This window comes from Pogona vitticeps, chromosome 10 (genome assembly GCF_051106095.1).
Source record: "Pogona vitticeps strain Pit_001003342236 chromosome 10, PviZW2.1, whole genome shotgun sequence".
Taxonomy (NCBI): Eukaryota; Metazoa; Chordata; class Lepidosauria; order Squamata; family Agamidae; genus Pogona; species Pogona vitticeps.
In genome coordinates, this window is record NC_135792.1 from 7,602,468 (window position 1) to 7,614,579 (window position 12,112).

The window sequence follows — 12,112 nt, forward strand, 5'->3', positions numbered from 1 at the left end:
CTGAAATAACTGAATTGTTTGCTAAATGTTCAGGGCTGTAGAATTTTAGTTAAAGCCTTCAGAGACAGTAGACTGGAACAGTGCGCAGTGCAGTGTGATAGGAGTGTGTCATCTCTCTGATTGCATCATACGCCACATATTCCCGAAGGAGCTTTCACATAGCTATGATCTCAAGACTTTTCTCTCTGAGTGCTGTCAGTACAGGTCCTGAAGAGCCTTTCAGTTAAAAAAAAAGAGGGCGATCTGAAACCAGCATTGTAGACATGGTTGAATACATAGAAATGCAAAGCTAGACTTCACCAACTTCACCACTCAAAGTTCTGGACTTGAAGGGAAAAATCTGTACAAATGGGTTTCTCACACATTTCCGTCCCCCCCCCCTTTAAATCTTGACTTCTTTCTGCTCTGAAAATAAAGATTTTTGATAATTAAGTTCTTATCAAAAACCAACCGATTGTAGGTAAAAACAAAATTAAAAATAAAAGAGCAAATAAAAAAAGACAAAAACATGGTGGAACCTTAAAGACTATTATATTTTAATGTGAGCTTTCGTGGACAAGTCCACTTTTTCTGTTTTTACTAATGATGAAATCTGTGTACTTCAGAAGTTATTTATTTGTTTGTTATTTAATTTAATTTAATTTTTATCCCACCTTTCTCATTCAAAGGATCCAAGATAGTTTACATCATTAAAAGACAATATTTAAAGCTAACAATGGTAAGTAGGTAAATAGTAAAAAGGATCAAACAAACAAATGCCATACAATAAAACCCATAAACATTATTATGAATATACTATTGCTCTTACAACAACAATAGCAACAAAATGTTGAGTTTTTATGCATCATTTATTCATTTATCCCACCCCTCTCTCCTGGTTGGGGATCCAGGTGTTCTAAAGGGGGGGATTGAAATCAACAATTAAGTGAAGCAAAACAATGAAAATATAAAACTATTGCATACAAATATTTCAAAAGAAAATATTTAGACTTCCCCATCTCAGTTTTATTTTCACACACAGAGCGAGATGCTCAGTTAGCAGCATTAAGAGAGCACCAAGGTGTTACGTCTTGGGTAGATGTTAACTCCCTGCACTAGCAGAGTGCCAGTTTGAGTTTCCAAGCTTTCCAAGTACACAAGAACTTTTTTATGAACTTGGTTGGACTCAAGACCTGCATCCTTCCCATGAAATTTTTTTTTGGTCAAATCTTTCCAGCACAAGTGTAATCTGCGGGGAGGGAGAAGTGCAGGTGTGCAGAATCCAGCTGGGTGGATTAATATCTGCTGACTACAGCCTAGCCTTTGAGTCTGTACACACTATGAGAGGACTGAAAATTACTGCCATTTTCGGAAGCTGCATCATGCACGGGGGGGGGGGGGGACTCTATCTGTTTGTCCTCACCTGTTTTTTTGGAGGGACAAGGAACAAACAAAATATAAGCAACACTGGGGAGAAACATGTCACAGCATTCATTTTGTCTCAGAAGTATGTAGAAACTGAGGACTTGCTTTTTAAATATATATATATATATATATTTCTTATACAACAATGCCCATTTCTTCAGACTATCGTTCCTTACCATCTAGCATTGCCACCTCATTTTTCTTCACTTGAACTCAATAAATCAGTCCAATTAGCCTCCCCTTCTTCCTGGAAACAAATCTGGCCATTCTGGTTTGATCTCAGCCTCATATATATATGAGGTGGTGTATGGGCTTATATATATATACACCACATATTCCAGAAGGAGCTTCCACACAGCTATGATCTGAAGACTTTTCTCTCTAAGTGCTGTCAGCTAGGGTGGTGTATGGGCTATAAGCACTTAGAGAGAAAAGTCTTCAGATCATAGCTGTGTGGAAGCCCCTTCTGGAATATGTGGTGTATGATGCAATCAGAAATGATTCCTGATTTGAGGAGGCCCACAGCTAATTGTTTTCTGTGTGCCCTTCCCTTGTTGGTGGGGCCCCTTCTGGCCCACAAGCTAGAAGAAGACCTTAGGGAACTTACTTTTCTTATTGCTATATGCCATCAAGCCACTTTTGACTTACATTGACCCTGTAATGTAATGACCTGCAAGAGATCTTACCATTAACAGATCTTATCAGATCTTGCAAGCTGTATTATATCGCATGGCTTCAAGAACGTCTTCAGTACAGAAGGTCCAGCAATCAGGGTGGTGGCAAGATTCCGGGAGCTTCAACTAAACCAACATAACATCTCCATTATCTGGCTAGGACTCATAGCAGTGGAAACAATTGACAAACTGTCGTGTCACATTTTATTTATGTATTCATTTTACTAGGATGTTTTTAAAACATCCTTCATCAAAAGATATGGCAGTAAACAATAAATAATAGAAAGGTCATCCAGCTGTAAAATGCAGTAAAAAAAAAGAACAAAAGCCACAGTCATAAAGTAGTATTAAAAGGCAGTTTACATACAACCAGACAGAATGGCCAACTTAAAATGGATAGAAAAGAGGGAAGGTTTTCAGCTGGTAGCCCTGGTTGAAACCTCTAGCAAGAGGAATGTTTCATAACAGCGGTAGTTCCGCATCATTTCAAGGTTCAATGGGAAATAGAAAATGGCAGCTCACAGAGTGGGAGGGAGTATCAATGCACATGTTGGTTGGCCATGTGGTGCTCATCCCCGTTTCCAAGCCATAGAGCCAGCGTTTGTCCAAAGATAATTTTCCGTGGTCAGATGGCCAGTGCGACTTAGACACGGAACGCTGTTACCTTCCCACCGAGGTGGTTCCTGTTTATCCACTCGCATTTACATGCTTTCAAACTTCTAGGTTGGCAGGAGCTGGGAAAAGCGATGGGAGCTCACTCCGTCACGTGGATTCGATCTTACAGCTAGAGATCTTCAGACCTTACAGCACAGAGGCTTCTGCGGTTTAACCCGCAGCTCCACCACATCCCTTATGGGGACAATACGATGCTTCAACTTTGCCCTCATGCACTTGGCCACCAGGACAGCCCTACTCTGCAATAAATAACCCCAAAGAGCTTTTTGTGTAGCACATAAAACTGTGTCATTCGGGGCATTTCCTCGAATGAGACAATTTGCTGTAGCTTTCATTGCTTTCATAGCACCACTGGTTATGGTCTGTGCCTAATAATGGCCATCATCATCAACAACAATGTCATTATCATTGTTATTCTTTGTTGTATCGTCAAAAGCTTAGTAGCCCATGCAGGCCAGATGGGCAGGGTACCATTTTAAGCAAATAAATAAGCAAGCCTGGTGTCGAGAAAAATGTACCACCGGCTTGTCAAATTTAGGAAAAGCCACTGGGAGGTAGGGTTGTAAGAAAAGATCTAGAGGTCAGGTTGAGAATGGAATGAGAGAACGCTTATGTTCTCTTTCATCTTCAATCCACTCTGTGTCAACAGGCCAGGTAGAGAGACCACCTGGGAGAAAAAAGGCAGGTATATCCTTTTACTGTTGTGAGAAAAAGCCCTCTTCAAGCCACTGGGAAGGAAAAAGGCTCTGTGTGTGTGTGTGTGTGTGTGTGTGTGTGTGTGTGTGTAAGTGTAAGTGTGCTTGTGCACAAGCATACTCTTCATTGCTTAAAAAAAATACTTTCAGGGACATAGTCCTAGCTGGAAATGAAAGACCACTTTATATATACAAAGGATATCTTTTTATGGTATTTTTTTTTTAAAAAAATTCCAGCCTCACAATGTGAAAAAAAACCTCTTCTCCTCCCCTCCCCTCCTGCCCACCCAAGTCCTTGAGCTCCTAAGCAAAAGTATCACGAGTAATTAAGCAGAATACCCCAGCTGAATGTTAAATTAGAAATTAAGCTCAAATGCTCATGTACGCCACAGCACAGGAATTTTTTGAGCCGGTTGCCTGAATTTGATGGCGCCGGGATGCCTTGCTCAAACGGCCTCGTTGGTTAAATTGATTGAATTAAACATGCTTCGTGATGCTAGCTCACCGTTGACCCTTCCAGTTACTCAGAATAATCAAGAGGCTAATTATCCTGGCATGAGCCGCTCTTTGAAGAATCAGGGACACGGCTGGTTTCAGAGAAACTACAGTGGTATTAATCAGGACCTTGAAAGTGAGGCTCCCCGAGAAGCTTGAAGTACAGCGGGAGGCCACTGTACTATTTTATTTACACTGCTCCCTTCAACAACGCTGGGGTTAGGGGTGCCGGACCCCCCATGTAGTTCAAATTCTGTGGACAGCTCTTCTGCCCCCAATAATGGAACTGCAAAGCATAAACAGTTGATTCACACACACCTCCCCTGACCCACGTCTGTCATCAGATGAGCGGCCATCACATTTGCAACAATAGGGCCTCAGGTAAGCCCGAGACCTACCTTTCAGAGGCCGCATCCTGGGGACAAATAACAGCACAGTACTATATATTGAAATACTTATTTATTTGTTGGGGGGGGGGAAGCATATATCCAAAACTGTGCTGCTCGGATCTGTGCAACTCAAGGGAGAAGTGTTATTTGGTTTGAATGTTATGGTTGTGATCCAGAAATCCCTTGCGTAATAAGTGGGGCTTGTTTACGTGAAGCACAGATTGAAACCAGGGTAGCTTTCCAAGCTAGCTGCTCTGGTTTCACGAGCAGAGAAGAGAATGCACGACACTGTCATCCCCATTCATGCAGCGTACAAGGTTTATTGTGACTGTTTAAGAGGCAAGGGTGCAGTGCTGTTGTCAGCTTCGTGACAACAGGTATGTGATAGTTGAAGTTTGTCATCAGTAGCAATGCTGCCCTTGAAAAGAGTAGTGTTAAATAAAGTGTTAGATGTCATTTCCTCTCTCATTCCTTTGGTTTCTAATGTCAAGATGAGCCACTGACATGACAACAACACAGTGGCTAAACTGCTGAATAGCTCAGTGGTTTAGGTATTTGACTGTGGAGCCAGTTCGACCCCCCCGTGGTGCTGTTTTGACAGGGGCTGTACTCAGTGACCCGAAGGATCCCTTCCAGCTCTGCAGTTCTAAGACTACTATATTATTTTTTATTTTAAGTCCTGTTGGTCAGTGTTGAACTAGAGTAGGGCCGCTGGATCAATGGGGATTTGGTGAGTCAACTCCTGGATAAAGTCCCATTAATTCAAATGAGCCCACTCTAGTTGTGACTTACTACAATCAAGTAGTGAAAAGGTTAATGAAAATGCAGTGTCCTAAGGAATGAAAACACAACATGAATTTCAATGTGAAGGATGATGAAGTCTTTTGTGTCCTCTTCAGATTTTTTTTTCCATGCCCTTATATGAGGGCACACAGTCCCTATTCAGGAACTAATGTCTAAAATTAACTTAAACATAGAAGCTGTTTCTCAAAGGGGTCTTTGTGTTTGTGTGTGTGTGTGTGTTCACAAAGGCACAACAAAATGAAAATTTCCATTTTCTTCTCCTTTCCCGAAACATCTGTCCAACACTGAATGAAACAAGAGGTGGGATGCGGGGGAAGGAATCTACGATGCCTGTTAGACCGGACCTCCCCTTTTGTTTTTCTTTAGCCTCACACTGCATGACTCTAAACATCAGGCTCTATCTTCTGGCTGGAACAGAGCAGGACAGGATGAGCTCATTGTGGTTTGTTACAGTGATATTACAATATTGAGTAGATCAGGGCTACAGTTCAGTGGAGGACTCTTTGAGGTGTGTAAGGTTTTATGTGGCTTCTTTTCCCCATACTTCATGTCATTATCACTGTGTTCCCTAATCCCATTTGATTCCATTTCTTCTACCTGCTCCCCCATCCCCAAGAACATGCTGTTAGAGTGAAGGAAGCTAACATGGCCTTGATTCTGATACACTGCCATGTATTAGCACATGCTCAAATCTCATGAGTTGCATGGCATAATCACAAAGCCAATTCAGAAATGAAGGCTTCAAAGGGTGAAATATATTTTCATGCAGGAGCACAGAACTCGGCCATCACTGATAGGTGAGAAACGTATGTCGCTCTGTTTACGAACATGCTCTCAAACCACTGAATGGGAGTTATTTTCACCTTGGAAACAGGACAGCAAAATGGGGAATGGGGGAAAACTTAGGTCTGCTTTAGTGAAAGCCAAGTCCACTCCTGGACACAATTTGACAGGCAAGGCTGTGAATTTCAGCCAGAACAAGACAATAAGATGGGAAGCATTCCTATTGGGAGGTGGGATAAGAAGGAATAAAGGTAGAAAAATAAGTATGCAGGGCAGTGGTAAGATGACAGAGGTAGTTTTAATACACCATCAATTATTTTACGGACAGAAATGTTGAACTGGGGTGGCTGATGAATGGGAGATGCTGGGAAGAGCATACGGTCGGTGTCCTTAAATTACCCCAGTAGTGTAATTATTCCAGTGAAACAGAAAGAATGAGTCCTTGCAGCTTCACATCATGAAGTTATAAAGATCATTTTTGGGAACCCCATCTGAGATCCTCTGTTTACAGGGAACTGACCAGTTTAGTGGGATCCCTCATGTTTGCTCTTCATGTTAGCTTTTGAACCACACCAGCTAGCCACGACTAGAGTAAGCCCATTGAATCGTTGGAGATTTGGTGAGTCAACACTTCTGTAAGTTCCATTGGTTCAAAGGGCATGCACTACTTGTGTCTCGCTGTTGGTTCTCAGCCAGAGGATGTGTGCATTTTCTTACAAAGTATCAAAGTTCAGCAGCACATTGGTTAAGACAAAGTGTAAAAACAAATCTAGATGTGGTTATGTGATTATACAATGTTGCTGTTTTGGTGTGATGTAGTCCCATGTGTATTGATTGGCTGAGTCATGTACATTAACTAAATCACCACGTTAAAAAAAAAATCTCGATGTGAGATGAAATCACCAGTCTGTTCCACCCTATGATTAGAACAAGGCACTGTTCTCCTGCCATTTAGGGACAATTTCTTCAGTAACAAGATTCAGGGGAATAAATAAATAAATATATAAATAAATAAATGCCAACATGGTTTGTGCAATTCCAAAAATTGCACAAACCAAGGTCGGTGGGAAAACGCATGCGGGGGGAGAAGGAACTCATGGCATGGAGACAATCCGTTCATCCCTTCCGTGGTGCCTAAGCTGCAGATCGGATGTGGCACAATTGGTCCCAGGTGTTGGGCCATTGGCAACAGCCACAGGTTTGCTTCCAAAAACAACTGTGTAGACATTTGGGGGTCAATCAGGGATGTAAATCCTAGAAACTGTGATTTCTCTCCCCCCCACCCGTTGTCTGCCAGATGTTGATCTTTTAGAACACATGAGGACACTTTTTGCAGTTTTGCAACTGCACACTTGTGTTATAACCTACAACAACTGCTGTCTTGTTGCATTTTAAAAATCAGGAACATCAGGTGGGGTTTTGATCCATCCTTCTCTGTTTACTGGGCGAGTGTGTGCTTCAGGCATATCTAGTATCACAGAAACTTGGTATGTGGGTATGTTCTGTCAAGTCAGAACCGAGTTATAGCAACCCTAATATGGCTAGTGAGATATTTAAGGAGTGTTTTTTTCCAGTTCTGTTCGCTCAGTGAGGTTCTGTGGCCAAGTGGGAATTCAAACCCCGTTCTTCGGAGTCCTAGTCCATCACTCTATCCATGACACCACATTGGGAATGTAACATTGTGTAAAAAGGCAAAGGTAAAGGTTTCCCTTGATATTTAGTCCAGTCGTGTCCGACTCTAGGAGGTGGTGCTCATCTCCATTTCCAACCCATACAGTTAGCATGTGTCCGCAATCCTCCGTGGTCATGTAGCCAGCGTGACTAGACACGGAATGCTGTTTACTTTCCCACTAAGGTGGTACCTAGTTCATGCTTTGAACTGCTAGGTTGGCAGGAGCTGGGACAGGTGACGGGGGCTCACTCCGTCGTGCGGATTCGTCTCTTCGACGGCTGGTCTTCTGACCTTACAGCACAGAGGTTTCTGCGGTTTAATTTGCAGTGCCACCACATTCCAACATTGTGTAGCCCTCCACAAAAAAGAAAAGGGGAGGGGGGAAAGGAGGCTTTAAAAAAAAAGAGGTTATCCTTGTCTTGTTCTTATAGTAGAACCAGATGACTCTTCCAGGATGTGATGATCCTTCAGCCAGCTGTCATACGCCCATCTTGTCATGAGCAAGAAGCTTGGCATGTATTCTTTACCTCTCTGAGGGCAAGATGTTAAACTAAGCTAATTTAATTTATGTTAAAGTCCCCTCAAAGCCAATAAGCTAAACCAGTTGGTAACAGCAAAATTGACATTCCTTGACTTTGTATGACTCCACTTTCTAGGGCTTTGAGAATGCATCTGATGATCCGGTTTGAAACAAATGTTCTGCTTTTTGTTAGGTACAAAAATGAGTACAAGAGTAGCCAAAAAATGGCAAGGCTGACATTGCTTGGCACTCTGGAGCTGAATCTATTCCTGTCGCTCCTGTCATTTTTCATCATTTTGCAAGCCCTGCGAGGGAAAACAAACACCGTGACAGGACGCACCAAACACCTTCAGCCGAAAAACGATTCCCAGATTAATGCAAAGTGACTTGCAGCTTTAATTTGGTTATTCTCCACTGGTGCTCTCAGCGTGTGGAATCCTAATGAGTCACTGGGTTTGGCGCTCATCAATACAAACCCTGTTTTCTCTTGCATGACATCTGTTGCTCTCCGGGGTGCTTTAATTTCAGCTGCCTTGGCGTCAGGGTCTGATTCACTTTGAAAACCTCTGCGACGCCTCTCACGCCATGTACCTGCAATTTTTGTGTGTGTGTGCATTGTATTTGTGTGGTGTCTGAAGCCACCATCAATTGTTATGAGGAAATTCAATTGAACTGGACACTTTACAACGGGCATGGAAAACTTTAGGGCCTGGGTTTTAGTTTATTATTTATTACTCTTTATATGGGTTCTATGGGTTTCCAGTGAGGCCGGGGCTGGATATTTGGCCCTCACTTTCACCAAAATCGCAATTGCAGAAGGTTGTTTTCATAGATTTTCGTGTGGGAATTGTGTGGAAGAATCTATGCAAAGTTCAGCGTAGGGCCACTTGAGTTGAGGTAACTTCCCCCTCTGTATTTGATGCACCATTCTCTTGGTAACAGAGTTGGAAAGGGGTAAGGTTGAAAAGTACAAAATAGCAGTGGAAGATTTGTAATGATTTTCAAACAATCTTGCATGAAGTTGGACTCTCCTTGAAAGAAGAGGTTAGAAAGAAGTGGTCTTGTGTGAAGCTCTACCCCTAGAGTAGAGATGGAAATCTTGTGTCATCCTTTGGTTGTCATTTGGAAGGAGGGAATTGAACATTTTCTCCTAACTGTAAGATGGCCAGATTTTTGAGGGGAGGGCATTCTTTCAGAGATTGCCCATTTGTGAAATTGAGTTTCTTTACGGGGGGAAGGGAGCCCACAACATTGGAAAATATGGTGTTGTCACAATCACAGCAGCATCGGATGGGTTATTCACATGTTTTTGATAAATCATCCTTTTATCTATGTTCATAGGCTCTGGTTATCTTTGTGTTGCCATAATTTGTGCAAAATATGAGAAATACACCCCTCCCCCCCCAAAAAAAAAAGCTTGATGGTCTAATTCTTACACTGGAAGCCATGAGGGTTGGTGATGGCTCAACATATTGAGATGGTCTGTCTTGACAAGAAAGGAGGAATTAATGAGGTTTCTTCACTCTTGCACTGTAATGGTGTTCTCAACAACATGTTACACATTTTACTAGCCGTTTCTGGATGGGGGATAATCTGGCAGTGGTAATTTATCCTTTGGTGAACTCTGCACTGGATTACTATAATGTAGTACAAGTGGTGCCATCCTGCAGAGTTAATAGGATTCATTGAACTGGGGAGAGTGCATAGTAAAAGCTTTGATTTCTGTGATGCAAGAACCCTCCCTGGGTTAAGGTTGAGGCCGGGAGATACTTAACTGTCTCAAAGACTGTACAGATGCTAAATTGATTCCGAAAACTCTTATAAGCAAGGGCGGCTTTCACAGCGGGATATCACTGGAGTAAACAGATGACACAGTTTGTTTCAGAATCAAGGTGCAAAAAAACCCCTACCAACCTCTTGTCATATTTTTGCACCCATTTAGTCTCAAAGTGAGAATCCCATTTTTAAAAACCGAAAGATAACATACTAGCTTATTGTAACACACATTAGAAAATGGAGCTTGTGTAACTGCAAAAAAGAACGATAAATACCAACCTATAAAATAAAATTTACAGCTCAAGCAAATTAGAATTTAAAAGAATGGGAATTTAATACAATATGATCTTCTGCATTGGGAGATCAGGGCTTATGTTGCAGATCCTAATCTGTAAGTAGGTTTCTAGGGGAAGAGGCAGTTTTTCACACAAAGTTTTGGTCCCAAAACTATGTAGGGCTTTGTTGAGATTAATGAATGGCTTGGAAGTGTAATCAGAAGCAAACGGCAAGCCAGTACTATTAATGCAGGACCAATGAACTGTAGTCAATCAAATACAAATCAGAGGGCAATCAGACAGCTGAATTTTGTAACGGCCATAAAGGCACTTTGCAGGAACCTAAATAGGAGGGGATGAGGACATCTGAGGGCAGATATCATTTGGGTAGACCCTGAGTAGACCCTTTAGTGCAGGTCTACTCAGCTCTCATTCCCATAATGCAGATTTCACTAAATGGCTCTGTGTTGAATTTCATTTGAGATCACACCCTTACAGTATGTTGGAGGTTTCTGTTGCCAGCCAAGTTGTTTTGCAAAGAAGCGAATAAATCCTTTCAGGAGGTTAAACTTGCCAGGGGAAAAAAAAAGTATCTCAGCTGATCCAGGAACAAGTATAAATCCACTGACCCAATTTAAACCAAGTGGGGCTTTTGGCCCAAGGTGTTCTATTTCTAAATGATGGCAACAGCTTAAATACACATCTGGGCTGATCCTTTTCCCCCTCTCAATTCATTACGGTGCTTCAGGGATGCGTAGATATTAAAGACGAGCAAAATCAATTAATGCACAATCTAATCATATCTTAACAGCCACTAGAGGTTTGACTGCTTGCACAAGTTCTATCTAACTTTTTTCCCCAACTTATACACTTTAAAAATTGTTAGAAATATATGTTTGTGTGTGTGTGTGTGTGTGTGTGTGTGTGTGTGTGTTTCCGTTTCCACATTCTGAGGTGGATGTCCAATGTTGAACAACTCTTAAGGTTGAATAGATCATTTCCCCCGCTCCACAATTACAGCAATTTCTGTTAAAATTCTTTCATCCAAACCTTATGAAATATTAACAGTGGAAAGGAAAGGGGAATCTAAAGTCACTTTGGCAGGTGGGGGAGGGGAGGGGATAAGCTTCAAAATGATCTCCAATTATTTTGGTACAAAGAGTCTGATCATCCACACGGACATGAGAGGACAATGACTTACCATGTTTCAAGTGGAAGGGAAAACAAGCCCCAAAGTATACAGAGATCACCCTAGAGCCTCCTGTTCTTAAAAGCATGGCACATTTCAAATGTGTTTCTTGTCCTAATAGTTGCATTCAGGAGGACCTTTCTGTATTGCGTGTCACATCCCTTTCTATTACAGGAACTCAACAAAATATGTCCTTTTTTAAATTCTTCTTGGAGAAGATTGAAAGGTTATTTCAATCATGTTGTCCTTTATCTGCCATCTTTCAAGAACAGGGGCAGTGAAATGGTAATACAATACCTTACGACTTCATGCTCTACAAATGCATTATTTATGGTCAGGAGAAACACAGTTTCACTCCAGAATTACAGTTGCCCACCCCCTTTAGATGCAGTGAATAATTAATAGCACCTTAAATAAATTTGTTGTGGCAACAGCCATTATTTGTTTGGCGGTAGTAACATTTATTGCCTTTTTTTTAATATTAATTTTGAGTTCCAAGCCACTGTGAAGGAAGGCAGCACGGGGGTGATCGTGAATTTAACTGTTGAAGATCGGGACGACCCAGCGACAGGAGCCTGGAGAGCGGTTTACACCATCATCAACGGGAACCCAGGACAAAGCTTTGAAATCCATACCAATCCTGAGAATAACGAAGGGATGTTGTCTGTTGTCAAGGTGAGGAGGGTGCAGATTGCCATCATGTCTCTCGAGCATCCACAGGGTGGACGTAGTATCTTCTGATGCCCCTTACTGCTCTTAGC

General features: G+C 41.9%; 1 protein-coding gene across 3 annotated transcripts in view; it reads left to right on the top strand.

Moving 5' to 3' along the window:
* CDH13 (cadherin 13) overlaps positions 1–12,112 on the top strand; it is a 692,714-nt gene that overhangs the window by 617,469 nt on the left and 63,133 nt on the right. For all 3 annotated transcript variants that reach the window (XM_072980590.2, XM_078380491.1, XM_020801938.3), the window contains one exon: positions 11,844–12,026. In XM_072980590.2, the coding sequence (XP_072836691.2) occupies positions 11,844–12,026 (183 nt within the window). The remainder of the gene's footprint in view (positions 1–11,843; positions 12,027–12,112) is intronic.